Source organism: Pan paniscus, chromosome 2 (genome assembly GCF_029289425.2).
Source record: "Pan paniscus chromosome 2, NHGRI_mPanPan1-v2.0_pri, whole genome shotgun sequence".
NCBI classification, from domain to species: domain Eukaryota; kingdom Metazoa; phylum Chordata; class Mammalia; order Primates; family Hominidae; genus Pan; species Pan paniscus.
The window spans coordinates 17,344,563-17,369,817 of record NC_085926.1 but is presented as its reverse complement, the minus strand read 5'-3'; the positions used below and the strand labels follow the sequence as shown (position 1 = coordinate 17,369,817).

At 32.5% G+C, this 25,255-nt stretch overlaps 1 protein-coding gene across 25 annotated transcripts in view; it reads left to right on the top strand.

Moving 5' to 3' along the window:
• The window catches only part of TBC1D5 (TBC1 domain family member 5), a 595,437-nt gene that overhangs the window by 365,606 nt on the left and 204,576 nt on the right, over positions 1 to 25,255 (top strand). For all 25 annotated transcript variants that reach the window (XM_063602211.1, XM_063602210.1, XM_055109554.2 and 22 more), the window contains 5 exons: positions 2,448 to 2,550; positions 9,838 to 9,926; positions 11,773 to 11,823; positions 11,912 to 11,981; positions 14,197 to 14,369. In XM_063602211.1, coding sequence (XP_063458281.1) covers positions 2,448 to 2,550; positions 9,838 to 9,926; positions 11,773 to 11,823; positions 11,912 to 11,981; positions 14,197 to 14,369 — 486 coding nt within the window. The remainder of the gene's footprint in view (positions 1 to 2,447; positions 2,551 to 9,837; positions 9,927 to 11,772; positions 11,824 to 11,911; positions 11,982 to 14,196; positions 14,370 to 25,255) is intronic.

Below are 25,255 nucleotides of genomic sequence, written 5' to 3'. Positions count from 1 at the left end.
CTTCAGCCTAAAGTTGACTTAACAGGTATACTTTACATTTTTAGTTTTTAGGTATTAAATTATTTATAGTTTATGGATACTCTTTGCAAAGTTAATGTAGTAGTTTTTAGTACTTTCTTTCATAGTCAATTTTAGATTGTAACAGCTACACAGAATTTGGTTGTGCCAATGTGTGTAGAAAATTTCCAAAGAATAGATGAGGAAGGGGACATGCAAAATTATTAAGTCAGGTGATCCAGATTTTTGGGAATGAAGCCTACTTGAAGACAGAGTTAAATTTATGTTATATAATGAGAAGGAGAGAAAATTTCACCTCTCAAAAGTATTATTCTATTCGTAGCTTAATGGCTAAGTTTCCCAAGATATTTATCTATACCAAGTTATTTTATTAACTACTTACCTATCTTTTATCCTGATTAATTTGGGATATTTGATTTTTAAGGGCTTTAGCAACTTTCTTTTGTTTCAAAATGACATTTTAAAAGTTTTTGTGTTTCTTGCCTACGTCAGTGCATTTGACATCATTCTGCAGTTTCTTTGGCTTCTCTGACATAGGCTTACTCTTCAGGTTAATTTTTCTCTTCTTTAGAAGTTAATTGTGCCACCCCTATTTGAACTCTGATTCCTGGATAGGGACTGCCTGGGAGATCATCACATTAATTAAGCTTTATGCAAATATGTGAAACGACCTTGCTCAGATCCTTAGTTTGTTTACTGGCCCCCCAAAAAGAGGCTTCCTTGCTGCCACAGAAAAGGTAGGAAAAAAAAAACAAAAAACCAAACCTGTCTGGGCAGTTGCAAAAGGGAGTTGTAAGCAAAAGTCAAATGAACAGATGAATGTAAAATGGACCTTAATTTATTTAAAAAATTAGGACCAGAAAAAAAGATGCTTCACAGATCTCTAGCACAATTCACCAAAAACCTAGCTTGGACTAGAAAGTTATAACTGTCCAAGACACCAACAAAGTAGCAGAGTGAAGCATAAAATAGCTGAGGTCTTCAGAAATGGGAGGCAGTAAACCATTATAATATGATGTAAAACATAAAACAGCCACTACTGCTCTTAAAAGACTCATTAAGGAATATTTTTCTGTTTCAATAATGCTCTGTGCCTTCATGCTCTAGGTCATCTTCCTCTCTATTCTCTCACATTTTCTCCCATTTTTTAGTTCCAAAGCCACCTGATTTGCAATCTCATTACCTAAAGTATCATTACTCAAATACTATTATAATAATGACCTCTTATTCCTGAATATCTGCCACTTGTTAGGCACCGTTCTTGGTGCTCTTACATGATTTTATCTTGATCACAAGATCAGTATTTTTATCCCTGCTTAATAGATGAGGCAGTTAAGCAATCATTCACTCAGGGTTACATAACTAGAAATTATGCAACATGAATTTGAACACAGGCTTTTCTACTTGGGTTTGGGACTTTTAAATTTCACTTTGTTATAATGCACTCTTATGTCCTTCCTATGCTACTCTTTCAGGTTTATTCCTCCATAGAGTTAAATTAAAATACTGTTTTCTTTATCACTTCCTTATTCAAAAATATACATTTACTATGCTGTGTTTCCATAGCTGGAAATTCAGTATTCAAAGTTCTTTCCAGCCTTACTCCACCTTTTCTTCTATCCCACTGTCCTGCTCCCAGCAGGCAGTATTTCATGGAATTGTATTTTCCTTCTGATTAATAATTTCCATGTTATGCTGCATTCTTGAAATACCCATTGCCTTCTGTGCCTTCATATCTTTCTTTCTGTTTTGATTACGTTTTCCACTGATGTTCCATGTTCCTCCTCTCCTAAAAATTATTGTTGAAACTCTCTGTGATTAAACCCAGTTGACTACTACTACTAGATGACATTCCCTCAGCCCTTATACATTCATTGTGTATTGTGTTGCTGTGGGTTTTCTCTTTGGGTTCTTGCAGTTGTGGTGTTTTACTGCATTATAAATAAATATTTAGAAGTCTATATTTTAATCAGATGAAAGGCTGATAGGGTGGTTATATGTAATAACTGAAGTGTCGCTATTTTACATCAAGGAAAAAGAATGACAATCTTTTTTTGAAAAAAATTAGTACTTTTACAAAATCGCATTCTTATCCTAAAAACCAATGGGCTAAAACAAAGCAACTCCCCATCTGCAGACACGTAGAATATAATTCAAAAGCTATCATATTCACATATATATGAAGTATATGAAGCATGCGAAAAAATTTGAAATGTGAATATGTTGAAGGATGTAATTTACCTCTGGGATGTAATTATTTCCCCTTGCCTCACTCCTTTTTCAGTCCCCACTGAAGGCATAAGTTACATGGCAAACACAGGCTTGTTCTAAAACCTGAAGCAGCCCTCGGCACGTCTTCGAGATGAGAATTTGAGAGTGATTCTTGAAACTGTGTTAGTCAGTTTCAATCTTGTATTTTCTTTTTCCAGGTTTCCTGAAATGCAGTTTTTCCAGCAAGAAAATGTGAGAAAAATTCTTACAGATGTTCTTTTCTGTTATGCCAGAGAAAACGAGCAGTTGCTTTATAAACAGGTAATGAAAATATCTTACAGGTGGCATCCATTGACTCAAAATTTTCTATACAGCTTGACAAATGATAGAGCAATAATGTAGCCTTTATTGTATCCAAAGTTGTATCATAATGCTAAAGCAATCAGAGAGTTGCTTGTCAGCTGCATGGTGAGAAAGGTAAGCTCATTGAAGCACATGTGCTTCTTCCTCATTATAAGACATTCCACCAAATTGTCTTCTAGAAGGTGTTCAATCTTTTCTTTCAACTTCTAGGAGTTTGTTTATAAACAGCATCTTTGAAGGCAATCTAGTAATAAAATTTCAGAGTTGTATGTACAAATATTATTTTTAAGTATAGCATTTATAAATATATGACCTGTCATGTAAAAAATAATCAAGTATCCTATTACCTTTTAAAACTTATCAGTAATAGAACTTCAGAAAGTTTCTTTAAATTTTTTGAAATGTGTATTTAGTTCCTTTGTGATCCTGTTATTTGACTCGTCTCATTACTAAAGCAAAGAAGATTATTGGGTTGTTTTATTTTATTGAAATGTAAATTATTTAATATATACAGATATATTTACATTTTTTATTTAAGTTTATGGTGTTCTAATAAAAATACACACACTTGGGTATTTTTATGTATTTCTCCAAATGCAAATTAAGTGAGAATTCAAGCTAAATTCTTAAATTCTCTAATAATCAAAAGTTATAATGTAAACCTAATTCAGGACCACTGAACTTAAATTTAATATAATAGAAGACACTTAATGGTAAAAGCAGTGTATTTAATTTGAAATAAACTAGATTTAAGGGTAGTAAAACATGTCAGACTACAAATATACCAAATCGTACATTTTTAATTATTGTATATACATAGAATACCCAAGGGAACTAATTTTATCTTATTTTTAATAGTAGTAATATTTTTCTGTATTAATTAACTGCTGACAATAGCTTATTAGAATTGGAAATGAAAAATATATTGCATTTATAAGGTCAACCAAAAGCTATAACATGTCTAGAAAAAAATTAACAATAAAGATACAAAAGCTATATGAAGGAAACTATAGGCCAGGTGCAGTGGCTTACACCTATAATCCCAGCACTTTGTAAGGCTAAGGCAGGGTGATTGGCTGAGCCCAGGAGTTTGAGACCAGGCTGGGCAACATGGTGAAACCCCGTCTCTACAAAAGTACCACAAAATTAGCTGGGCATGGTGGTGCACATGTATAGTCTCAGCTACTTGGGAGACTGAAGTGGGAGGATCTCTTGAGACCAGGAGTTTGAGGCTGCAGTGAGCTATGATTGATTCACTGCACTCTAGCCTGAGCAAAAGAGTGAGATCCTGTTTCAAAAAAAAAAAAAAAGTTATTCAAGGATATAAAGCAAGAATCGAATAAATAGAAAAATAGCATGTTTTTGGATGAGAAGACTTTAAGTAAAAATATTACTTCTTTATGTTTAAATGAATTATCATTCCAGTGATAACCTGAGTAAGATATGTGTTTTTTTAAAAAAACTGGATACAGTTATTTTAAATTTAGTGCCTAAAAATGTTACACTTATTTTAACGGAGATAATATAATTTAGGGATTAAAAGCACTGAGTGTAGACGCAAATTCCTTTGTTTGAATCTCACCTCTGTCGTTTACTAACTTCACAATCTTAGACAATTTACTTAACCTTTTTAATCTTTAGTTTTGCATCTGTAAGATGAGGGTAATAATAGTAATTACTTTCTAGAGTTAACATTTGGTGCCAAGCAAAGGTTCATGTTGGTAGTTGTGGTTGTTTTTATTATCATCATCATTATAATAATTATTAAATGTGTTGGAATTACCATAGAATTTGTGGGAAAGGGATAATGGGAAATATAGATATTAAAACTTCTATAAAGGTTCTGTGATCAAACTAATGTGACAGTATTATGTGAATTGACCATTGTTCAGTGAAACAGTCTAGAAACAGGTTCAGTTATATATGGGATCTGAATATGGTAAAATAAAGAAAAGGATATTGACGTGCTATATGTGGATTTCCGTCTGGAAAAACCATTAAATTATACATTTATTGGAGAATAAATTCCAGATGGTGTAAAAATATAAATATAAAAACTTAAAGTATATAAAAATACTAGAAGAAGATTTAGGAGAAATTTTTTTGTAATCTCAGACTAGGAAAGGCCCTCGCAAGCAAGGTAGACTCATCTACAAGTCAGATAAAAAGTCGAAAGACTAAAAACAAACCAAAAAGGAGACTGGGGGAAAAAAATCTATTAGTGTAGAATTCTTTTGGAAGCAAATAGCAGAAGACCCTGTTTAAAATGGCTTAAACTGTAAAGAGATTCTTAACACACTTCACATGAAGTCTGGGAGTAAATAGTTCTGCTGCATTAGTTCATTAGCTTAAAATCTTTATCACAGATTCCAGGATTTTGTTTTTCTGCTTTCTTTTCATTATGTTGGCTTTCATTGTGAACCTTATCTCTTTGTTATTTCCTCTTTTCCTTTAAATACTTGAAAATACCCTGTAGTAAAAGACTTGATGATAGTGAATCAAATCAGGATAAAGTTATCCCAAATTACACATCTGTTTTCCAATTTTTTTTAGAGAAAGAAAAAATAGATTAAGGAAGTCTTATAATAATGGAAACAAGTTCTATGGACAAGGAACAAAAACATAATAACTGTGCACTCCATCTACCATTTGTGATGTATGTGGCCCACTGCATTTGTATAGAAGACTACACAGGAATATGGAAGATCAGGTTTTTGATCCATTTAGACAAAAATCTATCAATTACTAAATTAGAAACTATTATTAACTTACTCCTGGGTGTCATTTTAAAATATTTAATTACTCCCTGTACATGTTTAAAACCCTATAGATTTTTTACAGAAAAATAATACCTTGCTGTAGAAGGACTGAATATTTAGCCAGATCAAATTTAAGAAAAAACCTTAAGTTTCATCACAAGCTGTTAAAGCTATCATTTTGTACTAGGTGACACCCTGTTTAACATCGACCATATTGTTAATAGTTATGGGATTTTATTGAATTAATGAGACTGTTATCATGTAGTAGAATGTCTTGCTGAGTTAATTGAAATTGCAGAGATTATATAAATGGTATTAATGAACTTTGACTGCCTGATGCCTTAGCTTTAATAAAGACTGCTTGGTGGGCTAAATGAACACAGGCAGATAAAAGAACAGGTTCAATTTTGTGAACCTACAGGCTGTTGAGGAAAACTTTTGTTACCTTTATTTTCAACTGGCATGAGTTTGGAGTGCAGTGACTACTAACAATCTAGCAGGGATAAAGGCTTTTAAGCAGGCAGAAATGCTGACAATATAAGTGGCAGCAAAATATACATTTTGGGAACCAGAAGCGTACTATCAATACATTATTTTCTATTACGCTTTGTCAAATTTATAGCATATTGAATTCATGATTATTATTTCTGGTATTTCTCTTTTCTTTTAAAGATGTCTATGTAATTGCCATTTGTAATTATTAAACAGGTTTTACTAGTCCAGAATTGATAGCAAAACCAAAAATCTCTTTTAGGTATTTGAAAAGAAATCCCTAGTTTAGATGAAAGTCAAAACTGAGCTTGTAAAATAGTTTTAATGGTATTCAAAAGACTTAATTTCCATTCTACCAAGAACACCTTTATTTATTCATTTGAAATATGATTTAATGCTATTCTTTTTTCATATTGTAGCTTAGCTTTTTTCACTATGTGAATATACTAAGTGGTAGATATTGCATTCATTCAGTCAATATGTAGTGAGTACCTTATTTGTGCTGGGCCTGTGGTAGGATCTGGATGTGTATACACACACACACACACACAGTCACAGCTGTACAGTGTCCATTCTTACCTGCAGTACAGTGCAGTACAGTACAGTACAGTACAGTACAGTAGTTCACCCTTACCTGCAGTTTCACTTTCTGTGGTTTCAGTTACCTGCAGTCAACCATCATTCAAAAACAGTTGAGTATGGTACAATAAGATATTTTGAGAGAGAGAGAGAGAGAAACCACAATCACATAATATTGTTACACTATATTGTTGTAATTGTTCTATTCTTATTAATTGTTGTTAATCTTAGTGTGCCTAATTTATAATCTTTAATTTAAATCATAATTTTAATACCTTTGTCATACAGGTGTATGTATAAAAACAGCATGGTATGTGTAGTTTTCAGTACTATTTACAGTTTTAGGCATCTACTGGGAGGTCTTAGAATATATCTCCTGCACATAATGAGGGACTACTGTATAGTCATTTCTGTGCTCATTTTATTATTTTGTTCCTTTCTTTCTAGACCACAAGCTCCATCGAAGTTAGGAACTTGCCCACTTGATTCACTTTTGTGTCCACAGCAAATATGGGCATTTAATAGTTTTTGCAATACGTGAATGATTAATGGAGAATCTAGACAGAGTGGTATAACAGAAACTAGAAGGAAGAGAACATTTAAAGTTGGAAAGATCCATTTAGACAAGAACTCTTATTAAACTAGCCATAACTTGTTATAAAATATATTTTGGGGAAAAAGCACTATTTCTTTCAAAAGGGCATCCCACTGACAGCAAAGAAAGAAAACTTCATGATAAACCTAGTAAGAACTATGCAGTTCTGCAAATTTTTGGATTGGAAAATCTGATGTTCTTAAAAATACTCTCCTCAAGTTAATTTCAATGCAATGCCAATAACAATTGTAATGTTTTGTTTACCATTTTATGTAACCTACATGATAATGACATAGCCTGGAATAAAAAAATAGAATCATCAAGATAAATTTGAAAAAAAAGGAGCAGAAAATAGGAAATATTAGAATATTTTAAAGGTCGAATCTTTATAATGGTACAGTTATTGTTAATAGTATACAAACCAATGTATTTCACAGTGAAAGCCTGGAAAAAATGTAAGCTAAATATTTATTTTTTTCTAAAGATGGCATTTCAGAACTCTGGGGAGAAGATGGGTTATTCAGCTTATTGAATAGATTGAATTTATTGAAGATGGAATGATTAATCAGTAAATTGGTGTAATTCTTTTGGAGAAAAACATACTTATTTTCATGGCAAAAATTAAACTTATATCAGTTAAGCGAAGAATTAACTGAAAAAAAAAAAAGGAAACTGTATTCTTTCCTAATCTCAATATGAGGAGGGTCTTTATAGGCATGAAAGCAAAATAGAAACCATGAAGAATGATTTATTGTATTGACTAAAGTGTATAATGTCAGTATGATATATCATAGAAATCAAAAGTAAGACTAATGATAACATGGTAAAATGTTCGTAACAAAAATTACAAAGGGTTAATACCTTTCATTGGTATAGAACTATTAGACATCACCAAGGAAACGAAACATTTCATGAGGAGAAAAAGGGCAATTTATTAAGTAAAAACGGTCAATAAAATTTTGGGGTTCAATCTTGCTAGCATTTAAATAAACTATAACAATTTAACTGTGAAACTTGACAAAATTTTTTTAAAACACTCTGAATATAGGTGAGGATGTGTGAGAGAGTGATTTTTATATTCTTCACTGAGGGAATTCTTTCTGGAGACAGCTTAATGGTATACATCCTACCAGACTTTAACACATATTTTTACTCCTTTACCCTGAAATTCTACTTCCAAGGACTTCAATCCTGGAGAAATCCTCAGAAATAGGCAAAAAAAGATCACAAGGATATCTATTGGAGTTTTAAATTTATTTCTTAACTTTTGGTTTTTGTCTGGCCTCCTTCTCCCCCTTTATCATTTTCTTATTTTGGTTTTTGCTTTTCCATACTTTTCTATTAATACAATACTTATTTATTATTTTAATGATTAAAATTATGGCACTTTCTTTTTGGAGTAACTTGAGACTATTCCAAGAGAGTAAACCCTTCATGATTTTTAAAGCAGAGTTAGTAATGCTTAATGTGATTTTTCTAGGTGTCTAACATGTTATCTGAAAGATTTTTTTCAAGGTTTGTTTAATAAGGAGATGGTTACCTATAAAGATTGAAATGATATGTGGTCATTTGTCCTAAATCACAAGTAAATTGTCAATGAATCATAAATTGTTTTGTAAAAATATAACTAAATCTTTTTAATTCAAAGCTAGTGATAACTTATACATGAAGTCTGAAAAAGTTAACTTGCATATTATCTTTATGATAACAATTGGCTTTCTAAGAATAGTACAGTACTACTAGACTGTGCAGAGGACTATGTGACTCTGTTCATCCATTATAGGAAGCCTTCTCTAATTCTACCAGCAAAATATTTATCTCCTCTCTGCTTTCATATTTTATTTTTATTTCCTCTAAAAGTGGTGTTTTGTCTTGTCTTTTTATAAAAGAGCATCCCTAATTACTAAGCAAAAGGAAAGTAGTAATTTGCTCACTTTAAGAGACAGGAAAGATTATAATCTGTTTTAACTTGCTGAAATGTTTTTCGATGCTTAAGGGGGAAAGAAATCTCAATTAGCAAAGGTAGCCATAATGTGGAATACTGTATGTCACCACAATAATGGATCAGTAATGGATTTTTTTTAGTACCCTTTTAAGGACAGCTTAGTAACTAATATTATACCTTTTTGTTTCTATTCCTGTTTTTGGTGAAAACCAATATAAAGAGGAAAATCGTATTGGTGAAATCATTAAATAAATTGAAATTAATCCTAGAATTTAAGTAGACAGGAAAAAATTACGGTAGTTTTCTGATTAAACATGTTAAATCCTATTTTAACAAGTTTATTTTCTGTCATACCTTCTTAAGGTTGTTTCTTTTATTATCCAACATTTTAGCTAGCTGACTTCAGCACTTCCTAAATCTACAGACATCCTAATTTTGAGCCATTATATAATGAAAACATTGGATGTAATTTCCTTAGGTCTACAGTTCTTAGTTGCCCTTCTTACTGCAGATCTTAACACTGTAGCTCATGATTATAATTTGCATAAATGAAATTCATATTTATGAGTACAGATCTTGAAGCAACTGACAGGTGCAAGGTTATCTACCATGCCAATTTATTGTTTGTCATGTCATTTAAAAGAGAACTGCTCTCCATATTTTAAAGAAGAATACCTGCTGTGGTTGAATTAGAATCAGATTCTGAACGTAGATAAAAATCTCATCTTGTAGCTTTCCGTTTTTATGTGTTTCTATATAATGTGGAAATTTTGCTAGTGGGAATTGGTTTGAAGAAGTATTCAACTGAGTTTATACTGTCCACTAATGGACTCTGAGTATCCATCTCTTTCATTTTTCTGGCTCTTTTATTTCAGGGCATGCACGAACTGTTAGCACCTATAGTCTTTGTCCTTCACTGTGACCACCAAGCTTTTCTACATGCCAGTGAGTCTGCACAGCCCAGGCAAGTTTTTTTTTTAATATGAGCTCCATTTGTTTTTTAGCCCCCACGGTAACCTTTGTTTTTGAAACCTCAAAATCTTCTAAATGGAAGGTACTTACAAGCTGTACAAGTTGTAAACATTTGATTGTGTTTCATGTGGTTAATTGTTAATTCTACTTAATAGTTGTTAGGCCAGTTTAGCTATGGGGCAAATTTAGAATCATAAATGTCTTTGGAATTCTTGATTCTGTATCAAAGGAAGACATGTAAGTAATGGATCAAGAATGGAAAATTTTTGTTGTAGTCACAAAAGTGCTAATGATTGATATTATCCATATATATCATGCTCAATGATCCACTTTTTACTCCAAGTTGAATAAGACTTTATATATGGGATTATCTCTCCTCATCAGGTTTGACTCAGCTTAATTCATAAGGAGCCACAAAGAACCTCAGTCTGTAAATAAACAAAATTGCTTCTCAAATTTTTTAGATATATTCATTTATTCTTTCCTGCAAATAACTTTTGTAATTGGATTCAACTTAGGCTAATTGTTAGAATTCATTTTTCTAACTTAAGATACCCTAACTTTGGGGCCTTCAGAAAATCATTTTGGAAATGGAGGGCTCTGGGACTGTCAGGTTGTGTCCAGGAGTATTCATCAGGCCAGCCCATCTATATGCAGTAAACAGAAAACTTGCAGATAACATTTCACATATCTGATTATAAGATCTTTATTAATCAAATATAGCCATCCACTTTGCTGAGCATATATTCAGGCCTTTGTTAAATTAACTTTTGTCTATTAGTTTATAGATTAGTATTTTCAAGTTTCCTTGAAGCTTTGCTAATTTTACTGAGTTTTTTTTTAATCTTGACAATAGTATAACCATATATAACTTGCTTTCACTTCAGTTATTCTAAAATTTAAACATGAAGTTAGTATTAGGATCCTGTTGTAATGCCTTTTTTTTTTTTTTTTAATTTTATGTTTTGAGACAGAGTCTTGCTCTATGCAGCAGTGCTATCTCGGCTCACTGCAACCTCTGCCTTACGGGTTCAAGTGATTCTCCTGCCTCAGACTCCTGAGTAGCTGAGACTACAGGCGGGCACCACCTCGCCCAGCTAATTTTTGTATTTTTAGTAGAGATGGGATTTCACCATGTTGGCCAGGATGGTCTTGATCTCTTGACCTCATGATCTACCCACCTCAGCCTCCCAAAGTGTTGGGATTACAGGTGTGAGCCACCATGCTCGGCCTGCCATTTTTTTTTTAACATGTGAGTGTATTCTTCAGACAGCAGCTCTTTAAAAAATGTGCATGTAGAATATAATTTACAAAAAAATATAGGTGATTGAAAATAGCTTTTAAATGTGTTGGACCTGTTTCTTCAGCTGATTCAATCTGTTAAAAAGTAAAATAAATGCTTAAGAGGTGTTGTCACTGATAAGTTGATGTTAAAATGAAAATAAATCCAGTTAAAGAAAATAAATCAATGTTTTGATATTGCATATTTGACCAGTAACTACCTTTTTGTTCTTTTGGACAACAAGTGATAGATTGTGGATTAATTGATTATTCTAGATGAATCATAGTCAAGGAATATATTGTCAAATTCTGTATTTATTTGGAATAATTAGATAGTTCATGTGGCATAGAGGCATAGACAAGGCAGCTAATTTGTTTTTGATCTTTATAGAAAGAAAGCATATCATTTGTTAATGGCATTGCTCTTTTCATTAAAAAAGACTAATCTTTTTCGTTTGCATATTATATGAAAGTTGTCTTATATAGAATAAGGCAAACTTTGCCTCTTTAATTATTCAAAAATTACACATTTTGATTGCTTGTATTGCTTTTTTAAGTGAGGAAATGAAAACTGTCTTGAACCCTGAGTATCTGGAACATGATGCCTAGTAAGTACAAAAACTTTCTTTGTTTTATTTTTTTATACCATCATTATTTTAATGAAAGTTACATAGCATTATGTTATTTTATTTTTAGTGCAGTGTTCTCACAACTTATGGAAACTGCTGAACCTTGGTTTTCAACTTTTGAGCATGATGGTCAGAAGGTAAATCTTATAGTACAGATCTTTTCAGTATATGCGATGGAGCAAATGCTTTCAATAAATAACAACATGTAACCAAAGAATAGTATATAGCCTTTATTATTGCTGTAACCAAAATGAAATTACCTATGGAATAAGATTGAGCCTGGGGATCTAAGTATATTTCTAATCATATTGGCAGATACACAAAGGCAATTGTAAAAAATTTCATATAAAAACTTTTTATATGTGTGTATATTAATCAAGCAGCATAAGTGCTTCATTACAAAATTATTATAATCTTTCTCTTGCTACCCTAGTTAGTTGGTATACACATTATTACTGAAGTGCATAGGTAGAATCTGTGTCAAATAGGTTGTTTTGCTTTTACCAGTGCGTTGCTATTGAATTCATACATTTAGCATCAATATCCCTTACTCTTACTCTTATTCTTAACTATATTTTAAATTTTTATATAATTCACATAGCATAACTTGTACCTATGAAACTTTTAATGGTTTTTAGTATATTTATAGGGTTAGCAGGCAAACATCCCTGCTATCTAATTCCAAAACATTTTTTTAATCACCCAAAAAGAAAACTGCATGTCCATTAACAGTCACTCTCCATTTCCCTGTTCCTACAGGCCCTGGCATCACTAATATACTTTCTGTCTCTATGGACTTGCTGATTCTGGATATTTCATATAAGTGGAATCATATAATACACTGCCATTTGTGACTGACTCCTTTCACTTAGCATAGTGTTTTCAGTGTTCATATTGTGGCATGTACCAGTATTTCTTTTTATGCCTGAAAAATATTGCATTATATAGATATACCACATTTTGTTTATCCATACATCAGTCGATGGACATTTGGGTTATTTTCACTTTTGGCTATTGTGAATAACTTTGAACATTTATATACAAGCTTTGTATGAACATGTGTTCATTTCTCTTGTTATATACCTAGAAGTGGAATTGCTGAGTTAACTATATTTTCAAACTAACCTTCATGCTATCTTAGTGATCATTATGGTTGTCTCATTATATTACACAATATTGGAAAAATCACAAATTCTTCTGGCAATGGATACTGTTAAAGAATTTGGTATATTGTTTCCAGTATGGCCTATTTCCTTTATATTGATATAATTAATTGCTTTCTGGTTAGAAACCATTATTACTCAGTCACTTCATTCCATCTCTTAAAAAATGAAATAGGTAATCGATGTTTTTCATGCCTTTGGCCAGCTCAGAGGTTGGCATCCTACTGCCTGTAGGTCAAATTTGGCCTACCATCTGTTTTTATACATCTTATGAGTTAAGAGTGGTTTTTAACATTTTTAAATGGTTAGAAAACTGTCAAAAGAAGAATAGTATTTTGTAACATGTGAAAAGAATATGAAATTTAAGTTTCCATGCCCTTAAATAAAATGTTTTGGAACACAGTCATTCCTATTTGTTTACTTATTGTCTGTGGCTGCATGATCATTACAGTGGCAGAGTTGCAGCACAGACTGTATGACTCGTAAAGCCTAAAATATTTACTCTCTGGCTGTTTACAGGGAAAGTTTGCTGACCCCTACACTAGGTGATAAAGTATTTCTTCATATACCAATATGTTATATTGTAAAAGGGTTGTAGAAGGTAAAAGCTACTGTAAGCGTATTTGGCAAACTACTTTATATTTTTGGAATAATAACCTTTTGTTCTTGGCAAGTTATGTGATGAAGTCATAGACTTATATGAACATCAACATTTTGAGCAGAGTATTTGAACACATTTAAACACTGATCATTTCTTAATAGTGGTCATTTTGTATTTTATAACTGAGTCACGCTAGGTGAGAAACTCAGTGACTAAACTGCGAGGGTTATCAGTTCTTGATTTTACCTAATTGTATTGATATTACTGAGTCAGCTTTATAAAAGTGGCTTAGACAACACAAAGAAAGACATTCATTTTTATCAAGGAACATAATAGATGTGACTTTTGAACATTCATCTTAATTACCCTTATATATGAATGAATAATATATTCCTAAAAAGTGTTTCTAGTGAATCCCTTTTTCATCTTCCTATTTTAATTATTTCATGGTTCTCTCACCTTTTTTTAAGAATGAGTAGTAGGCAGATAATAAGACTTCTTGTTTAAACTGTCATTGATAAAGAATGACATCCATATATTTATTAATTTCATATTTAAATAATACATGTTCAATTTTTCTGTTTTTAGGGGAAAGAAACACTGATGACTCCCATTCCCTTTGCTAGACCACAAGATTTAGGGCCAACAATTGCTATTGTTACTAAAGTCAACCAGATCCAGGATCATCTACTGAAGAAGCATGATATTGAGCTTTACATGCACTTGAACAGACTAGAAATTGCACCACAGATATATGGGTTGTAAGTATTAAAGTTTGTTTGTTTGTTTGTTTGTTTGTTTGAGACAGAGTCTCCGTCTTTCACCCATGCTAGAGTGCAGTGGCATGATCTTGGCTTACTGCAAACTCTGCCCCCTGGGCTCAAGCGATCCTCCCATCTCAGCTTCCCAAGTAGCTGGTACCACAGACGCGTGCCACCAAGCCCAGCTAAGTTTTTGTAGTTTTGGTAGACAGGGTTTCACCATGTTGGCCAGGCTCCCCTTGAATTCCTGAGCTTGCCTCTGCTTCCCAAAGTGCTGGGATTACAGATATGAGCCATTGCACCCAGCCTAAAGTTTCAATTTCAACTACATCTAATTATATAGTAGTTTCTAATGACATGTAAATTTCTGTGTGCTCGGATCCTTAAAAATAACAACTGTTCCTTCTCCATTTTATTTCACATCTCTTTTGTGTGTCTATGTGCATGCTCAGTGCTTATCACTTTCACCTGTGTATGGTATCTCATCTAATACTCTTTGTAATACCAACCCTGTAAATTGGGTATTATTCCTTTATTAGAGATGAAGAAGTTAAGGCTCAGGTTTAGTTTACACATATTGCACAGTGAAATCGTAACTCAGAGCCATAATTATTTAGGATTGGCTACATAATTTGCAGAGCCCAGTGCAAAAGAAAGATACAAGGCCCCTTTGAAAAAATTAGTAAGAATTTCAAGCTGGTAACAGCAGATCATTGAACCAAGCATTCCAAGAAGTTGTATTAGTCGTACATGCATGGAGCCAGCCCCAAATCCTAACAATACAATAAAATATTCGTGTTCTTTCCATTATATCATATGATCATCTTTTGTTCTACCCTCAGAGGTAGATTCCTGTAAGTAAGATAGATGCCTCTCAGGGACCATAATGACCATAATGTATTAATTTTCTTCAGCCACATAACTTCTGTAACATGTCATAGCAGAACAGGGAGATGCTCACTCCTTAGGGGTGGGTGTGCATGTGTGTGTGTGTGTGTGTGTGTGTGTGTGTGTGTGTGTATTTTTTCAGTGGCTTATAAGGTGTGTATGCAAATTTAAAAATATTTGTTTTAGTAAATGTGAATTATCTATGCAGTGCTACAGACAAAAGGGTTCTTTATATTGAAATAGTAGAACATTTATATGTAGTGCTAGGCAGTTTCTTGGTAGATACTTTATGTAAAGCTTGACTCTCCATTAGGTAGAACATGCAAAATTGAGGCAATTTTTTTATTGAGGTGTACTTAGTAGATGCTCAATAAATGTGAATTCATTATTTGAATTGCAGAGAATCTCAAACAAGTCACCCAGAGCAGGGTCTGTTTATTTAACCCAGAAAAGAGAATAGTGTTTTGTTTATATTCTCATTTTATACAGAGTCTTCCATGAATAATAACTCTCAGCTGTTTTACTTCTCTGGAAGCCCTGAACTGTGACTGAAGAAGTCTGCTTTTCTGTTTTAACGCTGCATGTTTTCCTTTTTCTTACTTTAGCTTAACCTCATCATTGAGAGCAGCTTCATTATTTCCACTGGAAATGAGAAAATTGTGTGTGACATGTGGTATTGGGCAGCAATGCAGGTTATTAATGAATTGCTATGTACATTTGAAAGTCTAACTAATACATTTATGATTATAGACATAAAAATTTATTTGAAAGAGCTAGTAACAAGGTCAGGAGTTAAATTTTTATATTCCTCTCCACTGTGCAAATAATTGGTATATCCAAATACAAAAGCACATTTTACAACCTCAAAAATTGCTTGCTAAGATCCAGAAATTGGTTTTAAATATTGGGGAAAGAAGTTGACGTTGAACATGTTTATCATTTCTTTGAAATGCTTTATAATTTTTTGCCTTCTTGCCCAAACCGGTGCTTGATGTTGCAGTGGTGATGGCATGGGCTTGGGTGCAATACTTTATAACCAGAGTGTTTCTGTTTCCTTTTCAGATGTTAGTTTCCTTCAGTTAGTTTCAGGGGTTAGTTTCATCTTTATCATAATAATTTATAGAATTTCTTTGACATTTTGACCAGTACCTTCCCATTAAAATTCCATGATCCATGACATAATTATTCTTAATCTCTCCAACATTATCAGCAATACTGAAAATACCAGGTCTTGCAATAATCATAGCTACCTCATTTAGCTCATTATATTTTAATAGAATCTCATCTGTATTATTTTTTAAAATATGTATTTTTTAATCTTTGAAGAATAGATTACTCATCTCAACTGGCCTCTATTACATTTTATAATGCAAGGATTTTATTTACCTATTTCACATATTAATTTGGTTTTGTTATTACTATTTATGGAGCACATGAAAGGCCAGAGTGCTTGAATTTTCTTATATCCCTAAGCTGTACTACCATCTGTACTACCCATCTATGTATTTTCTATTAATGACTATTAGAAACTTTGGGTCAAAAAACAGTGTAAGCCAGGCATGGTGGCACATGCCTGTAATCCCACCCTACTCGGGAGTCTGAGGCAGGAGGATCGCTTGACCCAGGAGTTCGAGTCCATCCTGGGCAACATAGCAAGACCCCCATCTCTAATAATAACAATAATAATAATACGGTAGATAGAAGCATAGGCTCTGAAATGAAACAGCCTTTGTTTTTTCATCTGTGAAATGGAAATTAAAAATAATGGTACCTACTTCATAGGGTGCCTGTGAGAATTAAATCATAATATACAAAAAAAAGTAGTACTCAGTATGTAGTATACATTTAATGTATGTTTTGACATGCCTTTATTACCATTATTTGTCATTACCATTACTTAATTAGAATGTCATGGCTATGTGAATATGATGTCCTGTGTGAATCATTAGTTAGCCCTTCCAACTCTGTCTTTGACTTTTTTTTCTTTTCACTAAAGCCTATGTACTTCTCTTACCTGCAAACTTATAATAGCCGTGTTTTAGACCACTGCTTTCTAAAGTGATGCTATAGAAGTTGGGAGTAAACTTTTAGAAATGATCATATAGTTTGGCAGAATAATTTTATGTTCTAGAATTTAATATTATAGTTTTGTATCTCATGGAAATGAATTAAAATATCTTATTCTGTATCACACAGATATCTTAATCTAAGTAATTGCTGTGCTACTGTTTATTACTTTTGGAAGAAAGTTGTTAATTTAGTTTTACATTCAGAATTAATACTTGAAAATATAGTCAGTGGTTTGAGTAAATATCACCAAGGGGCAGATGTAAAATAATCTCTTTTTAGTTAATGAAACTGCTTTCTCAGATTACATAATAATTCATAATGGTGTCATCTAAAGTGTGCTTTTGCATGCCAGTTATTTTATAGAATTTTAATTTTCAAACAAAACAAATTTTTTTGTAAAGTAAAATGTTTCAAGAAAATTATAAATTATAGTAAAAATGAAAAATTAAAAAAGAAAATAAAAAATAAAAGTAAAATATTAGAAATTATAATAAAAATGTCAATAATGAATGAGCCAGTGGCAAAATGTTATCATTACCAACAGCTTGTATGGAAAGAGGAGTAAATCATAAATATATATTTACATGGGGGAAAAGTGTTAGCAAGATTAAATTAAGCCCCATGTAGAGTCCAATTTCTACTTTTAGTCAAAATTTTTAACAGTTGCATGGAACATCAAATTACTTAAATCTAGTTTGTATTATGGTTATATTTGTCACTAAATTTTGCAATTATTTTTAAAACCAGTTTTTCCAAGAGAATATATGTTAATATCTCCTGAGGTGGGAGATGTGCCCTAAGTATGCACACTTGCTGCATTTTGCTAATAGATGTACTTAACAAAATTAGAATTAACAAATAGTACAAAAATATTACTTGCACTAAAATTTGATAATCTCATTCTAAATTACATGATCCTAGTTTTATATAAATTGATGACATTTATCTTGACATGTGAATAAGTCCACATGAAATCTTCAATATTATATAACAGCTTGCTTATTTAATGCTGTTACTTATATATTTAACTGTATTATCTTCTGGATGATTAAAATTTTTTTGTTAGCAAGTTTTAAATCAATTTACTACCTGTATTTTAGGTTAAATAAAATTAAATCCGCAATTAAATGTTCAACATAAGTGATTTTATAAAATAATATATCCTAAAGGTAATTTATATTATGTTTTTCATTAATTTTATGAAAGTTCCTTCTGTTGCACATAGAATGAAGTTTCTCTTACTATAATTTGAATAAATAATTAACATCTTTTTTCTTTTTTTTTGAGAGGGTGTCTTGCTCTGTTGCCTAGGCTGGTGTGCAGTGGTGCAGTCTTGGCTCACTGCAGCTTCTGCCTCCCGGGTTCAAGCAATTATCCTGCCTCAGCCTCCTGAGTAGCTAGGATTATAGACGCCCACCACCACACCTGGCTAATTTTTGTATTTTCGGTAGAGATGGGGTTTCACCACATTGGATAGGCAGGTCTCAAACTCCTGACCTTGAGTGATCTGCCCGCCCGGGCTTCCCAAAGTGCTGGGGTTACACGTGTGAGCCACTGCGCCCAGCCTAATTAACATATTGAGTTGTCTTTTGTTTGCCAATTATTGATTGGTATTGCACTTAAAAAAATTAGGTTCTATAAACCTGTCAATACATACTGACCAATTTGCAAAGTAAAATATTGACTGCATCATTTCCAGCTTTCCAAGGTAATTTTTTAAGAGTCATTTTTGTGGTATTTTTTAGTATAAGCATAAGAATGTCCTGAGATTTCATCACTTGGGGATTATTTTTGTGCAAAAGCATCTAAAATATTTGTGTTACAATTCTATCACTGATCACACATCATGTTGTGATTTCAAAAAACTCTAACTTAGAGCAGATTTATATAGAGATTCAATGCTACTACAACATTCTTTTATTATAAAGAGACTAAAATTTGAAGTTTAACAGTTTTAGTAGGCCAGAATAACTGTTTTATTATCACCTTTAAATGTATTGAATCTGTAAACTTTTTACTGTATTTTATACTTTGATATCAATAGAGTACATAATAGGCATCTGTGGGATATGCAATTAATGTCACTTTTGAGGAAAGACCCTCATAACACTCTTGGGCTTCGGCACTGTTAAATTATGAGCTCTTTACAACACTCATGGGATAAATTCCATATCCCCCAAATGCTTATTATATATCTTCCATGTCTATTTTCTATTATCTGGATTAGCAGTTGTTTTACCGTGCAGTTTATTGTAATTTAATTGGGGAGATTCTTGGTTATTGATTACTAATCTGCCAAATTTTTGATATAATTTTAAAATATGTCATAGTATATTGGTTCTAACATATCATAGTATAATTATGTTGAATGCCAAGTTTTTTTTTTAACCTATATTTGAAGTATAAACATATTGGTAAAAAAGTAACTCTCAGTCATCAGAAGTCAGTGTAATTATCCACCTAAAAGATTATATCTCTCAACAGTTTAAGAACTTCCTAAACACAGTTAACAATTGAGATATTCCTTTCTTTTCAATGAGCTTTATATTATACATTAAACATAATACATGAAATATGAAGGATTAGAAAGTGACGATCCAATGATAGCTTGCTTTCATACACTACTGAATGTTTTCCCAGAATTATTATTTTTCAGAAAGTAGGAGTTTTTCCCCTTCTACATGAAGAATTATCACTGATTAAGAATTATGGGGAAGAATAATTAAATATTTGAAATAATGACTCATAATTTATTATATTTATCATTTCCTGAGGGCTAGGCATTGTGCTAAAGGCTTTATCCTTTTTTGTTTGTTTGTTTTTTGTTTTTTTGTTTTTTGTTTGTTTGAGAGGGGGTCTCGCTCTGTCACGCAGGCTGGAGCGCAGCGGTGTGATCTCAGCTCACTGCAGCCTCCACCTCCCAGGCTCAAGGGATCCTCCCACCTCAGCCTTCCAAGTAGCTGGGACCACAGGCACCTGTCACCATGCCCAGCTAATTTTTTGTATTTTTGGTAAAGACAAGGTTTCACTATGTTGCCCAGGTTGATCTCAAACTCATAAGCTCAGGTGATCTGCCTGCCTTGGCCTCCCAAAGTGCTGAGATTACAGGTGTGAGCCACCACACCTGGCCAAAAGGCTTTATCTTATTTAACCTAATAACACATAGAAATAGGTACTGTTATTATCCCCATTTTGTTGATGAGGAAATGAAAGATTATAAAGCCTTATTTAGATTAAATAGTTACCAAGAAGCTGAGCCAGGCTTTGAACTCTTGAGCTAATATTCACAGTTTAATTTGACTAGGACTATAAGTGTGGTAGAAAGCTGAGGCATCTGAAGGTTTTATGTGTCACATTGGACCATGAGCCAAATTCAGCTTCACCAGATATCAAAGACCCAGGCTAGGTACAAGGCCCAGAATCAGGAGTCTTGTTAGTACTGATTAGAAACCAGCCTTAAAAGGAAGGAATAGAAAATCAAGGCCACTGGAGAGCCTAAGGTCCATGCCCCAAATCAGGAATAAATGAGCTCCAGATCTTTCACACAGGATGTGCCCCCAGCAAATGTATAGCTAAAACAATAAGCCATAGCCTGAAGGCTTAAATTTCCTTGTCGAAGTCCAATTCTGGCCTTATTTAAGTCAGACTACTGGATAAAAAATTAAGGAAGCTTGGGGATGGGGATCTGCTACTTTAATCTTAAACTTGACCTACAAAAAAAGGGTTAATTGATGAAGTGGGAGAAACAACCTTTACTGACAAAGTGACCATGTATTTTAGCATAGTCAAAGGCCAAGAAGGAAAAGTGCTGAGTTATGCATGCACTAGCTTAGGAAGGGTACCATCCACATGCCTTTCTAGATAAAAATATGCTTTTCCCACTGAGAGGCGAACAAAAATCAATAATTCAAGCAAGAGGAAAACAAGTGTAAGAGGACTACTGGAAAGCAATGTAACCAGTAAGATATGATTAAGTCTAAATAACTGAAAGCAATTGTCAAAAATAATCATGTCAATAGCAGTGAAAATAATTTAAATTATTATTTGTATCTTAAGTCTACTTAATTCTAGTGAATAATTTAAAGAGGGAAGGAAGTATGGAAGTTTACATAATTCATCAGTACACATGAAATAAATATATTATTGATGTTTCTAATCACTAAGTAAATGTTTTAAAAAATGCTCATAAAAGATGTTTATGCAATAGGATTGTGACGATTAAATGAAAAAAATCATATAGAGTACAATACCTGGCACGTTGTAAGCACTCAATCAGTGTTCATTGTTACTAATTTTTATGTGCTCAGTGCAAAATTCCTGGCTATTAATAAGACTCATAATAAGAAGCAGCAATAAGAAGAATAACAAAAGAAAGTAACAAGATTATTTACAAAGGAAGCATAAAAGATGATGACAAAGCTATCAAACATTAGTTATGGTACTATACATAAATGCTTTAAACTTACCTAGTAAAAGGCAAAAATTATTGACTGGCTTTATAGACAATATCCAACTATATGCTTCTTAGAAGAGGCAGCTAAAATAAATTGATGTAGCTTGGTAAAAGGATTACAGGGACAGCAACTGTAATATCAAGATAATATACTTCAAAGAAAAGCATTGAAAGAAACAGAGAATAGCCTTGTATATTCATAAAACATTCAGTTCTTCATAGACATACAATAGCCTTGAATTTTGGCATGTAAAATCTGTGACAGCAAGGAGTTTGTCTTATTCATTAATATATCTCAAATGCCTCCCTAAACTGAACCTGGCATGTGGTAAACACTCAGCAAATAATTTTTGAGTACATGAGAAGATGGATGAATGGGAAGGAAAGAAAAACAAAGAAGGAAAGATCACAAACCAGTAATACAAGGATCTGATTATTCAAAATATGATATGGTGAAAATTTTGTTGCTATTTTAAGGAACATCAAGTAATAAGAATGAAACAATTACAACTCTAAATAATTAGTAGAAAACATACATGAATAGCCTATCTTCCAATGACGATAGATTTTGTAAGAATATCAGTGAAGACATTCTAGATGGTAAGCTGGAAATTTGACTACTTCAAAATTTCAGTCCGGGGAGGGGGTGGTGGTGCTGCCTGATTCTTGTGTTGTTCTTTGCTCGATTAAACTCTGTTAAATTAAAAAAAAAATTAGTCCAATAAAATTCAATGTAAATTTTTCCTTATGATTTTTAAATTGGTTTAAAAAATTTAACATACATAAAGAAATAATATGAAGAATAAAATACTAATTTTTATTTTTTATATATAGAGTCCTAAATTTGGTAAGAAATCACTAATCCATTAAGTAGAACAGTAAAATGAAACAACAAATCATAAGGAAAAATTAACAATGGCCAGTACATATAGTGAAAACTTTCAGCTATTCAAACATTTAAAGAAACAGAAATTAGGTGGCTCATGCTTATAATCGCAGCGCTTTGAGAGGTCGTGGCGGGAAGATATCTTGAGGCCAGGAGTTTGAGATCAGGCTGGGGGCAAGGTAGTGAGACCCTTGTCTCTACCCAAAAAATAAAAATAAAAAAAGAAAGAAAAAGGAAAGAAAAGAAAGAAAAAATTAGCCAGGTATGGTGGTGCACACCTGTAGTCCCAGAGACCTGGGAGTAGACCCTGTCTCTAAAAAATAAAAAAATAAAAAAAAAGGAAAGAAATATACAAATTAAGTAGCATAATATAATTTTCATTTAGATTGATAAAGATTAGAGAAAATTTTGCTCAATGTTGATATGATCATTTAGGAGGCAATTGGGAGGGTAAGTCAGAAATCTGACCAATTGGATTCTTTGACTCATAATTTCCCTTTTAAGCATATAAACATATTAAGTGCATCAGTAGAATAAAAGTCCATGTATAGATATGTTTATCACAGTGTTTTTTATGACATGAAATGAGAAATAATACATTTCCAATAATAAGGTAAATAAAAATAGAGGAAATGTTATGCCAAGAACATGGGAAAAGAAAAGTAAAATAAAAGTAGAAGGCAGGAAATAATAAATATGAGTTAAAACTAATATAATTGAAAACAATAGCAGAAAATAAATGAAATGAGTTGTTTCTTTGAAAAGGTCAATTAAATTGACAGACACTAGCAAGACTAACAAGAAAAGGGAGAAAGGAAATGAATATGGCTATAAAAGGGCATGGAAAGGATCTTTATGGTAATGGAACATATCATGGTAGTGACATTGGACTATAGTTTTGCAGGATGTTACCATTGGGGAAAACTACTGGGTACTGAGGAGCTCTTTGTATTATTTCTTACAACTGTATGTGAAGGTACAATTATCTCAAAATAAATAGTTTAATTAAAATAATGTCAGAGCCTTGCGCAGTGGCTCATGCCTGTAATTCCAGCACTTTGGCAGGCTGAGGCGGGCAGATCACTTGAGGCCAAGAGTTCAAGACAAGTCTGGCCAACATGCTGAAACCCCATCTCTACTAAACATACAAAACTTAGTCATGTGGGGTGGCACATGCCTGTAATCTCAACTACTTGGGAGGCTGAGGCACGAGAACCTCTTAAACCCAGGAGGTGGAGGTTGAAGTGTGCCAAGATGTTGCCACTGTACTCCAGCCTGGACGACAGAGTGAGACTCAAAAAAAAAAAAAAAGTCAGTCTACGTGTCTTACATCTTTTGCCCTTTTTGAATAAATTGGGGTTATGTTCTTAGTATTAAGTTTTGACAGTTCTTTATTCTGGATACAAGTCCATTGTCACATTTGAGATTTGCATTTGCAAATTGTCCCCCAATCTGAAACTTGTCATTTCATTTCTCATGTCTTTCATAGAGCAAACACTTAATTTTGTTGAAACCTAATTTATCAACTTTTTCTTTTATGGAGATTGTTTTTTGTGTCACATATAAGAACTCTGCCCAATCCAAGTCATACACATTATGTTTTGTGTTTCATAGCTTTATATATTATATTTAGGTCTATGATTTACTTTGGCTTAATTTTTATGTAAGGTAAAAGGTATTGGTCAACTTTTTTTCTTTTTTAAATATGAATATCCAATTATTTCAGAACCATTTGTGGAAAGATTACCCTTTCTCCATTGAATTGCCTTTACACTTTTGTTGAAGATCAGTTAGTTTTGTCTGGCTACAAGTTTATCAATAAAATTGATCTTTTCAAAGAACCAGTTTTAGGTTTGATTAATTTTATCTCCCTTTCTCTTTTTCTTTCTTTCTGTTTTTAGTGTCATTAGTTGCAGCTCTTATCCTTTTACTTACGTTGGGTTTATTTTCCTCTTCTCTTTCAAGTTGTTGAAGGTAGGAGGTCAGATTATTGACTTCAGACCTTTCTTCTTTTTAAGTATGTTTTTATTGCTATAAGTTACTTCCTAAGCACTGATTTAGTTGCATTCCTAAAATTTGGGTTGCTATATTTTTATTTTTCTTCAGCTCAAGATATTTTAAATTTTTCTTTAAGGCTTCCTTTTTGTACCATGGGTTATTTGTATTGCTTAATTTCCAAATATTGGGGAATTATTCTGATATCTTTTAAAAATTTATTAAATTCCATTATGATCTAAAAACATGATTTTGTATGATTTTTAAGCCTGTTTTTAGCCCTAAATATAGTAGAGCTTGGTGAATATTTCTTGTGCACGTGAAATGATTGTTTATTCTACTATTGTTGAATGGAATGTTCTATAAATGTCAGGTCAAATTGGTTGATTATGTCGGTTAGGTCATCCATATTTTTGCTGTTTTTCTGTCTGCTTGTTCTGTCTCCAGCTATAATCATAAATTTTTACATTTCTGAATCTAAATCTACTTTAAAATGACCAGACATGTGGGATTAATAATGAAACATCCAGTATTCTTACCCAATGCAAATGGCACAGTTGAAAAAAAAAAATTAGGCAACTCAGCTTTTGCTTT